Consider the following 22,308-nt stretch of genomic DNA (forward strand, 5'->3'; position numbering starts at 1 on the left):
AATCGTAACATATATGACACACATGACATACAGATAGACAGTACTGCTACATCTATACATTTATGACATACCAGATTTACAAATACAGTACTGTTTGTGATACAAAAAGAGTCCAGAAAAAAGAGTATATACATTTGACGTAGAAACTGTACATTGGAGGTGGTTGGGGGGGGGGGGGTTGGGTAGGAGTGGGGGGGGGGAGGTTGTGTAGGAGGGGTGGGTGGGGGACACTGTACAAGCAAGACTGTACATTGGAATATTGACAAGACCATACTTGGTCATTTACTGTACATTGGAGGGGGTTGTGTTCGGACATTTACAGGGGCCAGTTTCGAATTGCAGTCTCCCGTAGGTGTTCTTTGAGAGTGTTTTTGAAGGTGGGTAGTGATTCACATTCCTTTACAGCTGTGGGTAGGGCGTTCCACATTGATGTGGCATAATTGCGAAACATGTTTAGTCCCTTCTTTGAGCCGAATCTGGGTTTAACATGATTTGTGGAGCTCCCTCTGGTGTTGTGGTCGTGGTATTCACTGACCTTTGGGAAGTATTTTGACATGTACATGGGTACCTTGGTCGTGTAGTGTATCTTGTAGACCAGGCCCATTGCAAGTTGCTGTACTCTGTCGTCTACTCTAAGCCATCCTAGGTTGTCAAAGTGGGCAGGGGTGAGGTGGGTTCTAGGAGTCAGGTCAAGCAGTAGTCTGACCAGTTTGTTTTGAGATGTTTGTAATTTTGTTTTTAGGACCTTTGAGGTGCTTTGGTACCATGAGGTGCAAGCATAGTCGTAGTACCCTTGAATGAGTGCTCCTGCCAGAGTCTTCAGGGTATTCTTGTTTACCAGTGAGGAGATCCGGTACAGGAATCTAGTTCGTTGGTTGACTTTTTTTATTACATTGGATGCCATTTTGTCACAGGAAAGATTTGCCTCTAGGATGGAACCCAGGTAGGTAATTTCATCTTTCCTTGTGACAATATTGTCACCCACTGTAACTGAGAAGCCGTCGGTCTTGCCCACGGTAAGCGGCCCTGCTGATGGATGTTCGGTTGGTGGAACAGAGTCCATCTCAGCGCAGGTCGATGAGTTGAGAAGAATCTTCTTATACAGCATCCAGACGGCAGGAGCAAACTTTCAGCATGAAATACATGGGAAATTAGATTAGCTACCACACCTGTTATATGCCAAGCAGAGAGGGTGTGGTCCTGGTCAGAGAGAGGGTCCTGGTCAGAGAGAGGGTCCTGGTCAGAGAGAGGGTCCTGGTCAGAGAGAGGGTCAGAGAGAGGGTCCTGGTCAGAGAGAGGGTCCTGGTCAGAGAGAGGGTCCTGGTCAGAGAGAGGGTCCTGGTCAGAGAGAGGGTCCTGGTCAGAGAGAGGGTCAGAGAGAGGGTCCTGGTCAGAGAGAGGGTCCTGGTCAGAGAGAGGGTCCTGGTCAGAGAGAGGGAATATAGCTAGTGGTGGAATAGACTATTAATATTCCATATTTATACCTTCTTGTTGCTCCTGGCCACCTCTTCAGTGCAAACACACACACACACACACACACACACACACACACACACACACACACACACACACACACACACACACACACTGTATAGCCTACGTGTGTAATGAATGAACAGTAGGCTTGTATTATTCGAATGACTTGTTTCATTAGGAGATAGTAGATGCTGTATGCGCTGCCCTATAGTAGTACGTACAGTACACATCTTGGCGTGACATCTTAAGTCCGCCACAGAGTCGGGGGCGTACTGTGAGCGGACCGGACTTTGCGCGGCGTGTCTGCAAGCGTTTTGAGGTTCCACCAATGTCTCGTGCCAGTTTACTACATTTAAGTAATGCAGGTCGATGTCAACCAACACACCGAGCAGCCTCTTGTGCGACGCCTCCGTGGAGTCTGGTCCGCTCACGCCTTAAGATGTCACGCTAAGATGTGTACTGTACGTACTACTAGAGGGCAGCGTATACAGTATCATGCGATCATCGTTACATACGATCGTTCAGGGGTTCACAGCTGTGATCATTGAGGCAAGTTAAGACAACCTCTGCAGGCGTTGGTGAGTCCGGGGGTAAAGGTCGTGGGTTAGGGTTAGGGTCACGCCCTTCCAAGGAGGTTGCTGTGAGAGAAATCTTAAGACAATGTCTGTGAATGAGGTCCATTGAGTACAATCATTTTCAGATTGAAAAACACGATATAATTTGTTACAAAAACTGTTTAAATAAAAGAGTTAATTCAACCTGATTGTTTGTAATTACATTATTGACGAGGGGGACGTAGGGTTGGGAGGAGAAGGGGGAAAAAATATATAGATGGATCGTGATGGATCAATAATCGTTTTGTAATGGAATTGTAGCTCTCTGAATCATAACCCAATGGAACCGTGAGGTGACTGAAGATGCCCAGACAGGTGCTGCTGCTGGGCATATTGGACCAAGTGCTTCTGCAGCAGCAGACCTGACCTTCACCACATGAAGATGGTGTGTGTGTGTGTGTGTGTGCTCAGAGGGTCTTCTCCTGCTCAGAGGGTCTTCTCCTGCCCTGCTCAGAGGGTCTTCTCCTGCCCTGCTCAGAGGGTCTTCTCCTGCTCAGAGGGTCTTCTCCTGCCCTGCTCAGAGGGTCTTCTCCTGCTCAGAGGGTCTTCTCCTGCTCAGAGGGTCTTCTCCTGCTCAGAGGGTCTTCTCCTGCTCAGAGGGTCTTCTCCTGCTCAGAGGGTCTTCTCCTGCCCTGCTCAGAGGGTCTTCTCCTGCTCAGAGGGTCTTCTCCTGCTCAGAGGGTCTTCTCCTGCTCAGAGGGTCTTCTCCTGCTCAGAGGGTCTTCTCCTGCTCAGAGGGTGGTCTTCTCCTGCTCAGAGGGTCTTCTCCTGCTCAGAGGGTCTTCTCCTGCTCAGAGGGTCTTCTCCTGCTCAGAGGGTCTTCTCCTGCTCAGAGGGTCTTCTCCTGCTCAGAGGGTCTTCTCCTGCCCTGCTCAGAGGGTCTTCTCCTGCCCTGCTCAGAGGGTCTTCTCCTGCTCAGAGGGTCTTCTCCTGCCCTGCTCAGAGGGTCTTCTCCTGCCCTGCTCAGAGGGTCTTCTCCTGCCCTGCTCAGAGGGTCTTCTCCTGCTCAGAGGGTCTTCTCCTGCTCAGAGGGTCTTCTGCTGCTCAGAGGGTCTTCTCCTGCTCAGAGGGTCTTCTCCTGCTCAGAGGGTCTTCTCCTGCCCTGCTCAGAGGGTCTTCTCCTGCTCAGAGGGTCTTCTGCTGCTCAGAGGGTCTTCTCCTGCCCTGCTCAGAGAGGTGGGCGTGGCCACTACACCTGGTTATATAATAGAGAGGAGGGCGTGGCTAGGTGAATGGTAGGTGCATGAAAAGTTCTTTCAACGAACGCCCACAGGCGCGAGCATAGTCCAATAGGTGAAGCAAGACGCTTTGCCAGTAATGACATAACTAAGGTTATAACCTTTGATATACAGGTGATAAACATCAGTGTTTCTACACTCCTCATCGACCGACACCCGCCTGCTCCAGATAAAACCCACAGCTCGTACTGAAGGAGTAGGACCAGCTTTAGACAAACACAGGAACGACTAGTGATCAAACAGTGACTTCAACCAGCTGCTGACTGAATCTAAGTAAGTTTATAACAAAAGTTAAAGTAAACTTCAAGTGGCATTCCAGAGGAGGGAGTGTTACTGAGTGACTAAATGGCTTCGTCTCATTGTGAGGATCTGTCTTGTTCCGTGTGCCGTGACATCTACACAGATCCTGTCGTCTTGTTGTGTAGCCACAGCTTCTGTAAAGCCTGTCTGCAACAATACTGGAGAGACAGAGAAGACAAGAACTGTCCACTTTGTAGGAAAGTCTCTTCAATTTTACATCCTCCTCGTAACTTGGCTTTGAAGAACCTGTGTGAGGCCTTCAGGGAGAGAAGCCAGGGAGCTCCAGCAGGTTCTGAGGTGCTCTGCAGTCTGCACGGTGAGAAACTCAAGCTCTTCTGTCTGGATGACCACCAGCCCATCTGTGTGGTGTGTCAGTCCTCCAGAAAACACAAGGGCCACAACTTCTGCCCCATAGAGGAAGCTTCGGAGGATCACAAGGTATGGCAAAATCATTATTATATTAATTTATTCAATCTTTAATTATACTCAATAAATACACAGAGTAAACATTGTTGTCACGTTGTTAATGAATACAGAAACATTAGACAATCAGATCAATTAAATGGGATTCGATTCAGACACTGATGTTGGAGTTGATTTATTTTTGTCCACAACGTAGGAGGTGTGGGAGTCAATGTCAGTGTGGGAGTCAATGTCAGTGTGTGAGTCAATGTCAGTGTGAGAGTCAATGTCAGTGTGAGAGTCAATGTCAGCGTGGGAGTCAATGTCAGCGTGGGAGTCAATGTCAGAGTGGGAGTCAATGTCAGTGTGGGAGTCAATGTCAGTGTGAGAGTCAATGTCAGTGTGAGAGTCAATGTCAGTGTGAGAGTCAATGTCAGTGTGGGAGTCAATGTCAGTGTGAGAGTCAATGTCAGTGTGAGAGTCAATGTCAGTGTGAGAGTCAATGTCAGTGTGGGAGTCTATGTCAGTGTGGGATTCAATGTCAGTGTGGGAGTCAATGTCAGTGTGGGATTCAATGTCAGTGTGGGAGTCAATGTCAGTGTGGGAGTCCAGGGTGGCCTGGGTGGCAAACGTACTCCAGTCCGTGAGTTGAAACTGGTGCTGCAGCACAGAGTCCTCAGACTTGCATCTTTCAAGTGAAATACACCATGAATGAATGAATGAATTCCATTGCAGAAGCAGCTCCAGGCTCCACTGAAGACCTTACGTGACAAGCTACAGGCCTTTAAAGAAATCAAACAAACATGCGTCCACACAGCAGAACACGTAAAGGTACAAATATGCTGTATTAATGATAAATGATTTACTGTAAGGTTGCAGCTGCACTCAACCTGCACACAGTAAAAATAAGTGACCTATTGTACATGTGTAGTCCATTGTGGGAGAGACATGATTTTTAACCCCCCTACTGTATATTTCAGTTAGTTAGATAGTAAATTATAACACTACCTTATGCATACTGCACCTTATATGACACTGTGAATACTGTATAGTTAGTTAGATAGTAAATTATTGACTTATTTCCTTAAACTTATTTGTTTACGAAGGGCGGCTACGTGGCGTAGTGGGCAAGGCGCTCGCCACGAATGCAGAGACGCTGGGCTCGCCTGTTCGAGCCCAGCGCTCCACATTGCTTTCAGTTTAGCTGGTCGTTCGCAGTAATACACATTGGCCGTATTAGGGGGTGGGAAACTGATGGGTGGGGATTGGGCGTTGTGGACAGCGACTCCTACAGGTCGGTTGGTGCGCCTGCGCAGTAGAATCAGGAAGTGTCGGGGGCAGCGTGAGCCTCCCACGCGTTACTCCTCGCCACTGAGAGATCGAGCTGCGCAGGTGAAAAGATGCGACTGCTGTTACCTCAAGTACCGGAGGGGACTTGTGCTATGTATGACTTAGTCCACATTGCAGCCGGCTTGTGGGAGGCAAGAAACAGCGTTCGTGACAGGGGAGGGTTGAATTGGATGATACGAAATTGGGATGGGAGAAAAAATATAGAAAAATGGGAGAAAAAGTGGATCAAAATCAAAAAACGTATTTGTTTACACTGCTTGTGTTGTTTTTACTACCTGTACCCCCCCCCCCCCCCCCCCCCCCCCCCCCCCCCCCAGGGCGTAATTATGGGGGACACACAGGCGACATGTCCCCTGCATGTTTTCAGATGGCAGTTATTGTCCCCTGCACTTTTTTACCGTCCAAAACAATGTTACACGATAATAAACGGAGCCGCGATGCGGCACTTGGACCACACGGAAAACGGCTGCTTGTTCCATCTCTGAGCTCAGGTCTCTGACGAGTTGCATGTTTGTGTGCACGCGCTAAGTACCGAGCACAGCTGTCTTTGCACAACAACAGCCATGTCGTCAGGTGTGCTCAAATACAGAGCACCCCTCCCCTGAAAGTTTGGTGTGAAACTGAACCATGGTCTGTGTGATTGCCATGAAATACAACAGCATTGCTTGGTCTCTGTGAAATATCCTTGTTGTATTTAAAAGCTTCTAGGCTGTTGTTTTATACATTGTAGATAATAAATAGCACGATCTCTCTCTCTCTCTCTCTCTCTCTCTCTCCTCTCTCTCTCTCTCTCTCTCTCTCTCTCTCTCTCTCTCTCTCTCTCTCTCTCTCTCTCTCTCTCTCTCTCTCTCTCTCTCGTTCCGAGACTCGCGCAGCGTTATGACTTGTCATAAGTGAATTGTATATAGAAACAACTCACCACAACTGATTTTCTTTTTAAATCTACGAGGGGGGGGGGGGCTTCACCCCACCCCCGCAACCTTACAGCCACTGACCACGCCCCACAAATGTGTCACCTCCACCATTGAAAACATAATTATGCCCTTGCCCCCCCCCCCCCCCTCCCACCCCCCATGCTGCTATGCTGCCTGAATTTCCCCAAGGGGATCAATAAAGGAATATCTTATCTCATCTTATCTTATAATCTCCAGGTCCAGGCCCTGCACACAGAGGAGCAGATTGAGGAGGAGTTTAAGAAGCTTCTCCAGGTTCTCCACGAGGAAAAGGAGGCCAGGGTAGCTGCACTGAAGGAGGAAGAGGAGCAGAAGAGCCAGACGATGAAGGAGAAGATTGAGGGGCTGGACAGAGAGATGTCAACCCTTTCAGACACAATCAGAGCCATAGAGCAGGAGCAGAACGCTGAACACGTCTCCTTCCTGCAGGTCAGGACTGGTCTCTCTTCAGTTCATAGGGAATGACGCTGTAAAAACTGGGATTGGGGTTCATTCATATTTATTAGTATAAGTATTATAAGTATTAATAAGACTATGTGCCGTTTGAAATAGAATTGAGCTGAATTCAATGCATTTGAACCATTTATGAATTGCATTTACACAGTTTTAGTTTAATACAATTAGCTGATAGTTTAAAAGTGACCAGATGATGCTCAGTTTTTACAGTGTAGTGTTTAACTTGATCTGTCTTTACCTCCATAGAACTCCAAGACCACACTGAAAAGGTAAGTGATTTACCTCTCTTTTTGTCGCTCTCTTTCTCTCTCTCATCTCTATCTCTTTCTATTTCTCTTTTTCTCAATTTCTCTCTCTTTCTTTCTATCTTTCTCTCCTTTCTCTCTCTCTCTCTCCTTTCTCTCTGACTCTCTTTCCCTGACTGCTCCCATGTTAACCCTTTCACTGCCACACGACAGAAGGTTAACCCGGCGACCGTCGGTTGTGTGATAGTAAAGGGTTAACCTTCTGTCGTGTGGCAGTGAAAGGGTTACGGGCGTCGCTGTTCACCACGGCCGTGGGTGGGTGCGTGACTCGCAGGCGGGAAGCGAAGTTCTTTTTCCGCTCCGGTTGGATTCAGAGGCGTGCGCCACGCGCATTTTCACAGAAATACACTCAATATCTGCATTATTACCACATATATAGATGTTGTTCAACCAGCTAATGTGTCTGTATCTCTCCCAATACAAATAAACCATATTACTATACTTTTTCAGGAGTACATCACACTGATTTCTTCATTCTAAAATGCATTCTAACATTATAATTAATGAGATAATAACGGGTTATACATGCAAAATGGACACTGGAACTGGAAATCTTATTTTTTAATTTTTTTTATCTTCAAACGGGGACTGACTTCAACTTCAACTTCAAATTACTTTATTTTCCTTTGGGAACTTCATTTGTGCTTCAGTGGTTGAAAGACAAACATACAGTCATACATAGACACTCACCACTATAAACATAGTTAAAACTACAGTAAAAAGACCACTATATAAAAAAACACCAACTACATTAAAACTACAGTACTTAAAGCATGATATATTAAAATCCATGTGGAGCAGTTCTATATGTATATAAATAATAAATAATTAGTGCTGTCAGGCGATTACATTTTTTTATCTAATTAATTACAGGATTTGTAATTAATTAATCTAATTAATCGCATTTTAATCACATATCCATTTCATGCCTGATATTCTATATTCTATAATCATATTTCAAATTGCATGTGTCCGGATGGCAGAATTAAGTACTGTATCTACAAAACCTTCTGTTTAATCATCTTCCATCTATTTTTCAGGTCTGGTCAATTTGAGCATGGTGTTATTCACAGTCAAAGATAAACATTTTTTATTGATATTCTCATTTGGTTCATTACAATTTACTGACACTGGGAATACATTCCCTGAGATCCATAGATGTCCCTAGAATCAGATACCAAGAACATGCAAATGAACCATATTAAAAAAAAGTCTGTAAATGTGTATTCTACGTTCTTATGGAATGAATGAGATATAAAAAAAATTATTTAAAAAGATTTTTTTTTAGTAATTAATTTTGAGTTAATTTTCATAACGCGATAATTTGCTGTTTAATTGATTAATCAATCAAATTAACGCGATAAACTGACAGCCCTATAAATAATAGTAGGCATTTACAGCTGTTCCAATGTAAATCCGTGCGCTTCCGCTCTGAAGTCGGACTCGGTTCTCTCTCTCTCTCTGTCTCTCTGTCTCTCTCTCTCTCTCTCTCTCTCTCTCTCTCTCTCTCTCTCTCTCTCTCACTGTCTCCTGTCTGTCTCTCTCTCTCTCTCTTTTGCTCTCTCTCTCTCTCTCTCTCTCTCTCTCTCTCATTCTTTCATTCTCTCTCTCATTCTCTCTCTCTCTCATTCTCTCTCTCTCTCTCTCTCTCTCTCTCTCTCTCTCTCTCCTCTCTCTCCCTCTCTCGCCCCCCCTCTCTCTCTCTCTCTCTCTCTCTCTCTCTCTCTCTCTCTCTCTCTCTCTTCTCTGAAGCTAAGCTCACAGCAGGACTGACTCTTGAATGTTCTTCCAGAGCTCAGTGCACCCTGCCTGGTCCACAGCTGGTCTCAGGAGCGCTGATAGATGAGGCCAAACACCTGGGCAATCTGACCTTCAGAGTCTGGGAGGAGATGAAGCAGAGGGTCAAGTTCACTCCTGTCACTCTGGACCCAAACACTGCATCACCCCGGCTCTCTATATCTGATGATCTGACCAGTGTGAGACGCCCAGCCACACAGCAGCAGCTCCCTGACAACCCAGAGAGGAACATGCTGTATAACTTTGTTCTGGGTTCTGAGAGCTTCAGCTCAGGAGAACACAGCTGGGAGGTGGAGGTGGGAGACCATCCTACCTGGATTATAGGTGTAGTTAAAGAGTCATTTGACAGGAAGAGTGAGGGGCTACAGACAACACCACAACATGGTATCTGGGCTCTATGTTATAGGAGAGGTAAGTACAGTAATGTTCTGGGTGAGATCCTCACAGTGAAGAGGAGCCTCCAGAGGGTCAGAGTACAGCTGGACTATAACGGGGGGAAGCTGTCCTTCTACGACCCTGAAGACATGACTCACATCTGCACTCATCAACACACCTTCACTGAGAAACTCTACCCATTCTTCAATATAGGAGAGGCTGGTGAAGCCAAACACCCTGATATAAACATCTGCCCATCAGAGGTGTCTCTCTCTGTGATGTAGTCATGACAGTGAGGTGTGTGTGTGTGTGTGTGTGTGTGTGTGTGTGTGTGTGTGTGTGTGTGTGTGTGTGTGTGTGTGTGTGTGTGTGTGTGTGTGTGTGTGTGTGTGTGTGTGTGTGTGTGTGTGTGTGTGTGTGTGTGTGTGTGTGTGTGTGTGTGTGTGTGTGTGTGTGTGATAGAGTCATGACAGTGAGGTGTGTTTATGTGTCTATGTGTGTGTGCTTCTATGTGTGTGTGTGTGTGTGTGTGTGTGTGTGTGTGTGTTCGGGACCGATCCCACTTCACTTCCCTTCCTCTGGCTCTACCGCCTGGCAGGTATTACCTTAAAGAGATTAAGTAAGGTATTACTTACCTTAAAGAGATTAAGTAAGGTATTACTTACGTTAAAGAGACATTTCACCTTAGTTCCACTAGTTTCATCGGTCTTACCTCCACACCTCCAGGAACGGTGCTGTTGACAGAAGACGACTTGAGGTTCTACTAAAGTGAAATGTCCCTTTAAGCAGTAACTATCTCATTACGAACAAGGATGTATCTTATTTGTTTTAGGACAGAGGAGGCGATTGTCTTGTGATTTTACGGAAAGAGTTCATAAATGTGCCCCTTTTCCCCCACGGCTGAGCGATATCGACGCCATCGAGGTCAGAGGTCAGAGTTGAGACGCACCGCTTGACCCCCGCGTGTTGGGGGGGGGGGGGGTACTGCGGTTAGATACATGCGGTGGAAACACAGGTGTCTGTGAGAGCGTGTGTGTAACGGGATGATGTGTATGAAATATGAATATGAAGCTACAAGGAATCCATGGGAAATGCAGTTGTACATTATTACTACAGTATTGAACTGAAAGACCCTCCAGTTAGAACCCCCCCCCCCCCCTTGTCTCTATTCTTATTTAATCATTTTCTTTGTAGTATATGAGAACTATTGTGTTTCTCAGTAGGTGTAGTTTCTACAGAGCGGCAGGCGCGTGTCTCTGATGCCGCGCAGAGGTTCACTGGTGACACCAAACTGGGAGCTTGTTCAGTCCTTTGGCGCCACCTTGTGGCCATATTGATGTGTGGTTTTGTTTTGTTTGAGCTTCAGTATAAACGAGACTTCTATCTGATCAGAGACACTCGGTGGTTAAAACATCATTCGGGGAATAATACTAAAGTTCTTCTCTGTCTCCAGAACGTCTCTCTGAGGACGGGATCTTTAAAAACTGCAGTGTTGAGGTACTAGGCTTAAGTTTAGCAAAGGTGCCGTATAGGGCCTTAGGATTTACTGACCTAGGACTGGTGTACTGGTCCTTCCCGCCTCTTAAGGGCAATACTCAGTAACCCCTAATCACCCACGCTCCCCTAGCACGCTCCACACCCCCTCACACCCGCTGGAAGTAGTGGTTGGTGTAATTCTCCCCAAAGCAGTACCACACCTTTCTCTGTGGAGAGACCTGAACTTAACACCTACCCTGCTGGGTGAAATACAGGGGATTAAAAGAAGTTAGACAGTACGACACCATAAAACCACACGCACACAGCAAATCCAATTATCAGTCTCGCTTTACTGAAAAATGGTGTCGTGGAATATATTATCATGTCCTTATAGATCTGTGTTGAGATATCATGTTATACAGCTTGACTTTCAGTGTGACCAGCTTGACTGGTTAAGTCAAGTCAAGTCAAGTCAAGAGTTTTAATTGTCACGGCATACAGGTATACAATGAAATGCGGGTGGTCTTGCCCGCGACGATGTGCAATACAGTGGTACAACATATAATAGAATCCAATAAAAAATACAGTGGTACAACATATAATAGAATCCAATAAAAACAACAGTGCAATAAACAGGTAACATGGTGTGACATCTCGGTATCTGTACATAGTATTTACAGAGCATATAGGACATGCTAGGTAGCTTTAGTAGTGCAATACACTGTTCCTGTTGTTATACTAATTTAAAGTGGCCTTTCCTCTTGGCCATAAGTGTGCGTGTGTGTGGCATGAGTGTTAAAGTGGCTGCTAGTGTGTGAGCGTGCTCAGCGTGCGTGTCGTGTGTGTGCTTGTGTGTGGATAGTTCAGTTTCTGTGGCTCTCAATGTTCATTGTTCAAGGCTCTGATGGCCTGGGGGAAGAAGCTTAGCCTGAGGGCCCTTTCTCACTCACTCTATTCGTTTCTATTTCGTTCCGTTCTTCCCGTACCGAGATCTGATCCGAACTCTCCCCCCCCCCCTCTCCCCCCTCTAGTTTGTGTACACACTTCATTCTGGGTGCGCTCTGGGTTTTGTTTACGGTTTGCGTTTTGAGCTTGTAAGCTTGCCGTAGTCGATGATGTCACGCTCGAAATGTAAACACAGGAAGTGTTCACACGGAGACTGGAGAATGGATGTTGATATAAAGATACAAATAACTAATAAATATGAAGTTATATTTGAACCTCTGTTGTCAAGCCTTGTCAATATAACCCACCCCCATTTTCTCACGAATGGAACTCTGTTGTAGAGTCCGCTTTTGATCGTTTTGCAGCGTTAACAATAACGCTAAGCTAACGGCTAACGCTAACGTTACTGCAACATACTAGTAACTCGCATCGATTATATTGAATGTCTTTGATCTACTGGTCGACCGAAAATGTAAACGGGAATGTCTTAACACGACTGCGGACTCTGGATGTTGATATAAAATGAACAAATTGCCAATAAATATGAAGTTATATTTTATCACGAATGGATGGTGTTGTAGAGTCCGCTTTTGAGCGATCTACTGGTCGACCACGGCCGACTTGTTGGGCACCACTGGTCTAATAGAAATAAATGCATTCGAACAATGTTATAGACATAGCAATGGCAAACAAAATTTATGACGTTATGTCAGCACCAGGCGCCACGCCCGTGAAAAGGTACAAGCTCGCAAAGCCACACCCCCCGTTCTCCCGGGACCGACCCCGAGACCACCTCTGCCAGCTGGTCCCGTTCAGCGGGGGGTGAAACGATTCAGCGCCGTTTCGCACCCCAAAAGTGGTGAGTGAGAACACTGCCCCCCGTGCTCCGGGACGGTGATTCGGTACAAAAGGCTGAGTGTGAAAGCCCCCTAAGCCTCTCCGTCCTAGTAGCTGGGGTTCGCAGGCGTCTGCCTGACCTCAGCAGCTGGAACAGGCTGTTATTGGGGTGGTGGGGGTCTTTCATTATCCTGCAGGCTCTGGATTTGCACCTCTTGTTGTATAGAACCTGCAGGGTAGGTAGCGCAATACCCGTGGTACGCTCGGCTGAGCGCACCACTCTCTGTAGGGCCTTTTTGTCCTGTGCCGTGCTGTTTCCATACCAGGCAGTGATGTTTCCGGTCAAGATGCTCTCTACAGCTCCTGAGTAGAAGGACTGGAGTATCTTCCCCGATACTCTGAACTTCCTTAACTGTCTCAGGTGGTAGAGGCGCTGCTTCGCTTCGCTTAATGTGTGTATGTCTCTTTAAGAAGACTCCAATGTACTAATATCTCTCAAGCCATAACCTTTTTGTTGTTGCTTCCAGTGTTTCTTCAGAGCCATAACCCAAGGTTATGGGAACAGTTAGACGAAGCTGTTTTGCTTCCAGGCCATAGCCATAATACAGTCGTATTATTAATTTCTCTAACCAGCCATTTTGTTTCTTCTACGTCATTTTCATGTATTTAATTGTATGTCTGACCAGAGCTCTTGATCATTCTATGGTCAGACACTACTGTATTAACATGTTTTCTCTGATTGTAAACTGATCTTTCATTTGTGGCCACGGATGAAATAAACGTTCTTATTACTATTAATAATGACTCAGAATCATTAATGTAAACGGCTCATCGTTTGTCCCTTTAATATTTCCCATTACAATGGGAATTGAGCAGTCACAGAAACATGTTATTTCAATACTACTCAATGTTAATTAAATGGGGCACGTTCCCTTTAAGGAGGTGCTGCGTTAGCACAATGCAGAATACTAATACCAACCCCGGTTCAACCCTGTGGGTACCCTGGAACATATACCACAAACAGCTAGTACAAACCCCGGTTCAACCCTGTGGGTACCCTGGAACATATACCACAAACAGCTAGTACAAACCACGGTTCAACCCCGTGGGTAACCTGGAACATATACCACAAACAGCTAGTACAAACCACGGTTCAACCCTGTGGGTAACCTGGAACATAATACAAACAGCTAGTACAAACCACGGTTCAACCCTGTGGGTAACCTGGAACATATACCACAAACAGCTAGTACAAACCACGGTTCAACCCTGCGGGTAACCTGGAACATATACCACAAACAGCTAGTACAAACCACGGTTCAACCCTGTGGGTAACCTGGAACATATACCACAAACAGCTAGTACAAACCACGGTTCAACCCTGTGGGTAACCTGGAACATATACCACAAACAGCTAGTACAAACCACGGTTCAACCCTGTGGGTACCCTGGAACATATACCACAAACAGCTAGTACAAACCACGGTTCAACCCTGTGGGTACCCTGGAACATATACCACAAACAGCTAGTACAAACCACGGTTCAACCCTGTGGGTAACCTGGAACATATACCACAAACAGCTAGTACAAACCACGGTTCAACCCCGTGGGTAACCTGGAACGTGTACATACAACCTGCGTGGGGCCACACCTACTAAGCCGGCACATTAAAGTTACTACCAAAATAAAAGAAGAAAGAAAAGAATAAAGAAAACCCTGTTGGAGCGCCCGGTCGTAGCTTGGGGACGTTGTGGCCGCAAACACAATGGCCCTTTCACTCCCTTGAGAGCCTGAGCAAATAAAAGGCTGTATTCCAGAGACCAGGAGAAAGCACGGGTTGTCCCTTTAATGAACACGCGTGCCTAGCAAAGTTCGCCGCCACGGCGCTTACTAACAATGTCAAGTTCACGTTAAACAGTCTAGCCGTGGCTGGCTTTAGCGCGCATGTATCATGAAGTCGGTGCTTCTCCGGCGATAAAAGGGGTCTCTGTAGACCGTCACCTGGTTCACCCCGGCCGGGAGGATGCGGGTAGTCAGTAGGTGGTCTGCTGGTCTGCTGGAAGCGTCCAGTAGAAGCCTTGGGTTGAAGCGTCCTCCTTTCACGGTTAGCTTGGTGCGCGCGACGAGCTAAGCTAACAGGCTAACTCACGATGACAGTGTTACCTAATAGCCGGTGCGGCTACCTGAGCTCACGACCTAGACTTCTAATTCGCAGAGTCTCCGTCGTCCTCTCACGTTGGTCGGTTAACCGTTCTCTCGAATAGATCACAGCATATTAGTGAGAAAACTGGAGAAGTATGGGATACGAGGTATAGCTAACTCTTGGCTGAAGAGCTACTTGGAAAACAGACAGCAATGTGTGCAAATTAATGCCACTGTGTCAGGATTTAGGAAGGTCACCTGTGGAGTACCCCAGGGATCTGTGATAGGTCCAAAACTATTTATACTTTATATTAATGATATGTGCAATGTTGCTGAACTGTTAAAGTTTGTTATTTTTGCAGATGATACAAATTTATATTGCTCAGGAAGTAATTTAAAGGAACTTTTGTTTGATATTGAAAGAGAGCTTGAAACTCTCAAAACTTGGTTTGATGTTAATAAATTGTCTCTCAATATTAAGAAAACTAAATTTATGGTTTTTGGTAATAGAAAATAAATAGAGGGGGATATAGAGTTAAAAATATGTGATAAAGTTTCTGAGATAAAAATTTCTAGGGGTAGTTATTGACCAGAAATTAACATGGAAACAACATGTTAACTATATTCAAGGAAAAATATCTAAGTCAGTAGCAATATCGTGTAAGGATATATTAAACTACAAAGCCTTGCACATCATTTACTGCTCACTTATACTTCCTTACATTTCTTACTGTGTGGAAGTATGGGGGTCGACATTTAAAAATACAGTAAATCCAATAGTCTTACTGCAAAAGCGGGCCATTCGGAACCTTTTCAAGGCTGGTTACTATGAACACACAAATCCATTGTTTATAAAGTCTCATATTATGAAATTTAATGATTTGGTTTACTATAAAACTATGCAAATAATGTACAGAGCTAAAGCAAAGTTACTCCCAGACGGGATGCAAAGGTTTTTTTCAACACATGAAAGAAAATATGATTTGAGAGATATTTGTAAATTTACTGTTCAAAAAGCTAAGAAAGGGATTAAAAGGAGGTGTATTTCTATTATTGGGGTTAACTTGTGGAACAATGCTGATACAGTTAAGAATGAGTCATTCGCTTTTGGTTTTTAAGAAAATAGTTTGTAAAGCTATTTTTGAAAACTACAAGGGTGAATAATACTGTTTTGTTTTGTTTTTTTCTTTTAGAATACTGTTTGAGTCTAAATTTTTGTATTTTTTGTTAAGAATATAGGACAGGCACATATAAGCACTATGCTTCAGTCTGTACCTTTTCAGTCACTGTAAAAATCAAATATTGATAAATGATGGTGTATATTGTACTGTGTGAGATAATGACTGTGTGAGGAGGCGGCCATGCGAAGGAAAAATGCAGTCCGAGTCAGGTTGCCATCACCCAGTGGTTGGTTTTTTATTCTATTTGTTCTTTTGCTCCCCAGTGGGAAAAAACGGGAAAAAACATATTTTAACATAAATACAAAAATAATACAAAATGATTAAACTTTCTTTTAACAAATATAAACAACTAGGCCCTTGGCTAAGGGACCTAGGTCTTAGTACGGCTGTGTCTCGCTTCCAAGCCTGTCATTACTTCTCCCTGAGAGGAGCCTCCATCCCTGGCTTTATGCTGGAAGCTCCTCCTACAGGGACAAACCAAAAACAAACAATCAATTAATCAATACAGACATCAATTTACACATCCAATAACTCTGGACAACATGGATACATTACTCCATCATGATCTATCATCACCAAACACTAAACAGTGTTTAGGGCGCTTCATAAACCTATTCCCCTCTCATTATGAAAATCCCCCCCCCCCCTGTACTCTACCACACTTGGTTCCTTCCAAATCTCCCCTCCAGAAAAGGCCCTGGCCTCTCCCAGTTCTGGTTGGGCAGCCAGAGATCCTACAAGGAACCAAGTGGGAACACAGACAGACAGGGTATTTGTTAACAAATGCATGTACTTTAATTCTACATAACATGTTATGCTTTAAACCAATGTGTCTGTATTACAAAACAACATAACAAAACAAACTAGGCCGAAGGCCTAAACTAAATGTTTGGCCGCATGACCACATGTGGGAACAGGTCAAACCACTTAAGGCCCATGTGCATCCCTACTTACAGGGCATGGGATACTACTACTACTACTACTACTACTACTACTACTACTACTACTACTACTACTACTACTACTACTACTACTACTACTACTACTACTACTACTACTACTACCACCAGTGTTGGTGCTATCATATAAAAACAAGTAAGGTTTTTAGGAATTAAAGAACCTTACACCCAGATGACCATGAATTAAAGATAACCTTACACCCAGATGACCATGAATTAAAGATAACCTTACACCCAGATGACCATGAATTAAAGATAACCTTACACCCAGATGACCATGAATTAAAGATAACCTTACACCCAGATGACCATGAATTAAAGATAACCTTACACCCAGATGACCATGAATTAAAGATAACCTTACACCCAGATGACCATGAATTAAAGATAACCCTTACACCCAGATGACCATGAATTAAAGATAACCTTACACCCAGATGACCATGAATTAAAGATAACCCTTACACCCAGATGACCATGAATTAAAGATAACCTTACACCCAGATGACCATGAATTAAAGATAACCTTACACCCAGATGACCATGAATTAAAGATAACCTTACACCCAGATGACCATGAATTAAAGATAACCTTACACCCAGATGACCATGAATTAAAGATAACCCTTACACCCAGATGACCATGAATTAAAGATAACCTTACACCCAGATGACCATGAATTAAAGATAACCTTACACCCAGATGACCATGAATTAAAAATAACCCTTACACCCAGATGACCATGAATTAGAGATAACCTTACACCCAGATGACCATGAATTAAAGATAACCTTACACCCAGATGACCATGAATTAAAGATAACCCTTACACCCAGATGACCATGAATTAAAGATACCCTTACACCCAGATGACCATGAATTAGAGATAACCTTACACCCAGATGACCATGAATTAAAGATAACCCTTACACCCAGATGACCATGAATTAAAGATAACCCTTACACCCAGATGACCATGAATTAAAGATAACCCTTACACCCAGATGACCATGAATTAAAGATAACCTTACACCCAGATGACCATGAATTAAAGATAACCTTACACCCAGATGACCATGAATTAAAGATAACCTTACACCCAGATGACCATGAATTAAAGATAACCTTACACCCAGATGACCATGAATTAAAGATAACCTTACACCCAGATGACCATGAATTAAAGATAACCTTACACCCAGATGACCATGAATTAAAGATAACCTTACACCCAGATGACCATGAATTAAAGATAACCCTTACACCCAGATGACCATGAATTAAAGATAACCTTACACCCAGATGACCATGAATTAAAGATAACCCTTACACCCAGATGACCATGAATTAAAAATAACCTTACACCCAGATGACCATGAATTAAAGATAACCTTACACCCAGATGACCATGAATTAAAGATAACCTTACACCCAGATGACCATGAATTAAAGATAACCCTTACACCCAGATGACCATGAATTAAAGATAACCTTACACCCAGATGACCATGAATTAAAGATAACCCTTACACCCAGATGACCATGAATTAAAGATAACCTTACACCCAGATGACCATGAATTAAAGATAACCTTACACCCAGATGACCATGAATTAAAGATAACCTTGCACCCAGATGACCATGAATTAGAGATAACCTTACACCCAGATGACCATGAATTAAAGATAACCTTACACCCAGATGACCATGAATTAAAGATAACCCTACACCCAGATGACCATGCTTGTTTAGTTGATGAATGTATACATGAATGCCTGCTCCACCTCACTACACATGTTGGACACTGCTTACCAGGGTGTATTAAGATGTATTACCGGTTATAGATCACTTACCCATCATTGCACTCTGTATGCTAAAGTTAACCGGCCGTCCTTGACTGCTTCATTGGTACACCTTCATTTATAAAGCAATTATTGGGCGGCTCCCTTGTTACCTCGGTTCATACCTCACCGTCACATCAAACCCACCTTACAGCTTACGATGCCAGGACTATTTAGATGCCTCAGTGCCCAGAACCCGCACAGAGTTTGGGAAAAGGGCCTTCGTGTTCTCTGCTCCCTCTGCCTGGAATGGACTTCTTCAAAAAACTGCAGGCCCTCACCACCATATCTGATTTTAAAGTTCAAACTACGGACATTTGAAAGAATGAGATGGGAGAATGACGATGCTTCACTGTATAATGTGGTGTTATATTTATATTTATTAACTCGACCTTCTCTCCCCAGTGATCTCCTGCAAAGCCTCACCTTCCCTCCTCTTTCTACCTTTCTATACCCTCCACTCTCCCCACTCTCCCCCACTCTCCCCCACTCTCCCCCACTCTCCCCCACTCACCTCCACACTCCCCCACTCTCCCCCACTCTCCCCCACTCTCCCCCACTCCCCCCACTCTCCCCCACTCTCCCCACTCTCCCCACTCCCCCACACCCCCCACTCTCCCCACCACCCCCACTCCCCCCACTCTCCCCCACTCTCCCCACTCACCCCCACACACCCCCACACTCCCCCACACCCCCACTCTCCCCCACTCCCCCCACACTCCCCACACTCCTCCACTCTCCCCACTCTCCCCCACTCCTCCCCACTCTCCACCACTCACCTCCCCACACCCCCCACTCACCCCACTCACCTCCACACTCCACCACTCTCCCCCACTCTCCCCCACTCTCCTCCACTCTCCTCCACTCTCCCCCACTCTCCTCCACTCTCCCCCACTCTCCTCCACTCTCCCCCACTCTCCCCCACTCTCCTCCACTCTCCCCCACTCTCCTCCACTCTCCCCCACTCTCCCCCCACTCTCCTCCACTCTCCCCCACTCTCCCCCACTCTCCACCACTCCCCCCACTCTCCCCCACTCTCCTCCACTCTCCCCCACTCTCCCCCACTCTCCCCACTCTCCTCCACACTCCCCCACTCTCCTCCACTCTCCCCCACTCTCCCCCACTCCCTCCCCACTCTCCTCCACTCTCCCCACTCTCCCCACTCTCCCCACTCTCCCCACACTCCCCCACTCTCCCCACTCTCCCCCACTCTCCTCCACTCTCCCCACTCTCCTCCACTCTCCCCCACTCTCCCCACTCTCCCCACTCTCCCCCACTCTCCCCCACTCTCCCCCACTCTCCCCCACTCTCCCCCACTCTCCCCCACTCTCCCCACTCTCCTCCACTCTCCACCCCCACTCCCCCACTCCCCCACTCTCCCCACTCTCCCCCACTCTCCCCCACTCTCCCCCACTCTCCCCCACTCTCCTCCACTCTCCCCCACTCTCCTCCACTCTCCCCCACTCTCCCCACTCTCCCCCACTCTCCCCCACTCTCCCCCACTCTCCCCCACTCTCCCCCACTCTCCCCCACTCCTCCACTCTCCTCCACTCTCCCCCACTCTCCTCCACTCTCCCCCACTCTCCCCCACTCTCCCCCACTCTCCCCCACTCTCCCCCACTCTCCTCCACTCTCCCCCACTCTCCTCCACTCTCCTCCACTCTCCTCCACTCTCCCCCACTCTCCCCCACTCTCCCCCACTCTCCTCCACTCTCCCCCACTCTCCCCCACTCTCCCCCACTCTCCTCCACTCTCCTCCACTCTCCCCCACTCTCCCCCACTCTCCCCCACTCTCCCCCACTCTCCTCCACTCTCCTCCACTCTCCCCCACTCTCCCCCACTCTCCTCCACTCTCCTCCACTCTCCTCCACTCTCCCCCACTCTCCTCCACTCTCCCCCACTCTCCTCCACTCTCCTCCACTCTCCCCCACTCTCCTCCACTCTCCTCCACTCTCCTCCACTCTCCTCCACTCTCCCCCACTCTCCTCCACTCTCCTCCACTCTCCTCCACTCTCCCCACTCTCCCCCACTCTCCTCCACTCTCCCCCACTCTCCCCCACTCTCCTCCACTCTCCTCCACTCTCCTCCACTCTCCCCCACTCTCCCCCACTCTCCCCCACTCTCCTCCACTCTCCTCCACTCTCCCCCACTCTCCCCCACTCTCCCCCACTCTCCTCCACTCTCCTCCACTCTCCTCCACTCTCCCCCACTCTCCTCCACTCTCCCCCACTCTCCCCCCACTCTCCTCCACTCTCCCCCACTCTCCTCCACTCTCCTCCACTCTCCTCCACTCTCCCCCACTCTCCCCACTCTCCCCCACTCTCCCCCACTCTCCTCCACTCTCCCCCACTCTCCTCCACTCTCCCCCACTCTCCTCCACTCTCCCCCACTCTCATCCACTCTCCCCCACTCTCCTCCACTCTCCTCCACTCTCCTCCACTCTCCTCCACTCTCCTCCACTCTCCTCCACTCTCCCCCACTCTCCCCCACTCTCCCCCACTCTCCTCCACTCTCCCCCACTCTCCCCCCACTCTCCTCCACTCTCCCCCACTCTCCCCCACTCTCCCCCACTCTCCCCCACTCTCCTCCACTCTCCCCCACTCTCCCCCACTCTCCCCGTGCCCCACTTTGCCTTTAATGTTTTTATCTGTGTTTGTGTCTTCTATGTTTGTTTTAGTTTTGCTGCCATTTTGCCCAGGTCTCTAACCCTAACCCTAACCCTAACCATTTTGCCAGGTCTCGCTCGAAAAAGATCTCATTGATCTCAAGTGACTACCTGGTCAAATAAAGGTTAAATAAAAATAAAGATAACCTTACCCACAGATGTATAATAATTCAATAAATATATAGACTACAATAGAATTAATTAATTATCTTATGAATTCATAAAATGGCCTTTAAAATCTTGTACAAAAAGTTATTATTATTATTTATTTCGCTTGAAATTTTACCATAGAGACTTGACTTGAGAATTGACCCAATGCAACTTGACTTGGACTTATTATACATTGAATAAAACATTGTTTTGTTATGGTTTTTCCACAACATTTCTTTTTCAATAAACTGTAGATGTCTTGGCAGCCTGTGCCCTCCTTGAGAATGTCTGGTTCTATGAAGCTCCGCCCCCTACGCCTGTGCCCTCCTTGAGAATGTCTGGTTCTATGAAGCTCCTCCCCCTACGCCTGTGCCCTCCTTGAGAATGTCTGGTTCTATGAAGCTCCGCCCCCTACGCCTGTGCCCTCCTTGAGAATGTCTGGTTCTATGAAGCTCCGCCCCCTAGGCCTGTGCCCTCCTTGAGAATGTCTGGTTCTATGAAGCTCCGCCCCCGTCTCCCTCACGTCCTCCTCCAAGCTGGTTCACTTTCTCTTGTTCCACCTAAACGGGTCGCTCAACGTTTCACCCAAACTTCTTAGCTACACAATCTTGTTATAACTAAGAGGGAAAAAACATTGTTTTTGTGCATAGATCACTAGATGTATACATTCTATAATACAAGTTTCACATTAGCAGCATAATGTCGGTGTCGTTTACGCTGGGGACATGTCCCAACCACTTTTTAAGAGTATCATAAAGATATTCTGAGAGATAACCTAATTAATAGAAATGTAACTAATGAGAATGCTTTGAGAAACAAATGTGTGTCCTTCAGACGTCTCAGG

At 46.3% G+C, this 22,308-nt stretch overlaps 1 protein-coding gene across 1 annotated transcript; it reads left to right on the forward strand.

Annotated features, from left to right (window-relative positions):
• Positions 1–3,673: 3,673 nt before the first annotated feature.
• Positions 3,674–9,550, forward strand: LOC311246811 (E3 ubiquitin-protein ligase TRIM35-like; the record flags this gene model as incomplete). Its single annotated transcript, XM_084338490.1, has 4 exons — positions 3,674–4,066; positions 6,532–6,762; positions 7,036–7,058; positions 8,887–9,550. 4 exons carry the CDS (start codon positions 3,674–3,676, stop codon positions 9,548–9,550), a joined length of 1,311 nt encoding a protein of 436 aa, XP_084194616.1.
• Between the last annotated feature and the right edge of the window lie 12,758 nt (positions 9,551–22,308).

The sequence above is a fragment of the Notolepis coatsorum genome (genome assembly GCF_963971535.1).
Source record: "Notolepis coatsorum genome assembly, contig: SUPER_19_unloc_2, whole genome shotgun sequence".
Lineage (NCBI taxonomy): Eukaryota > Metazoa > Chordata > Actinopteri > Aulopiformes > Paralepididae > Notolepis > Notolepis coatsorum.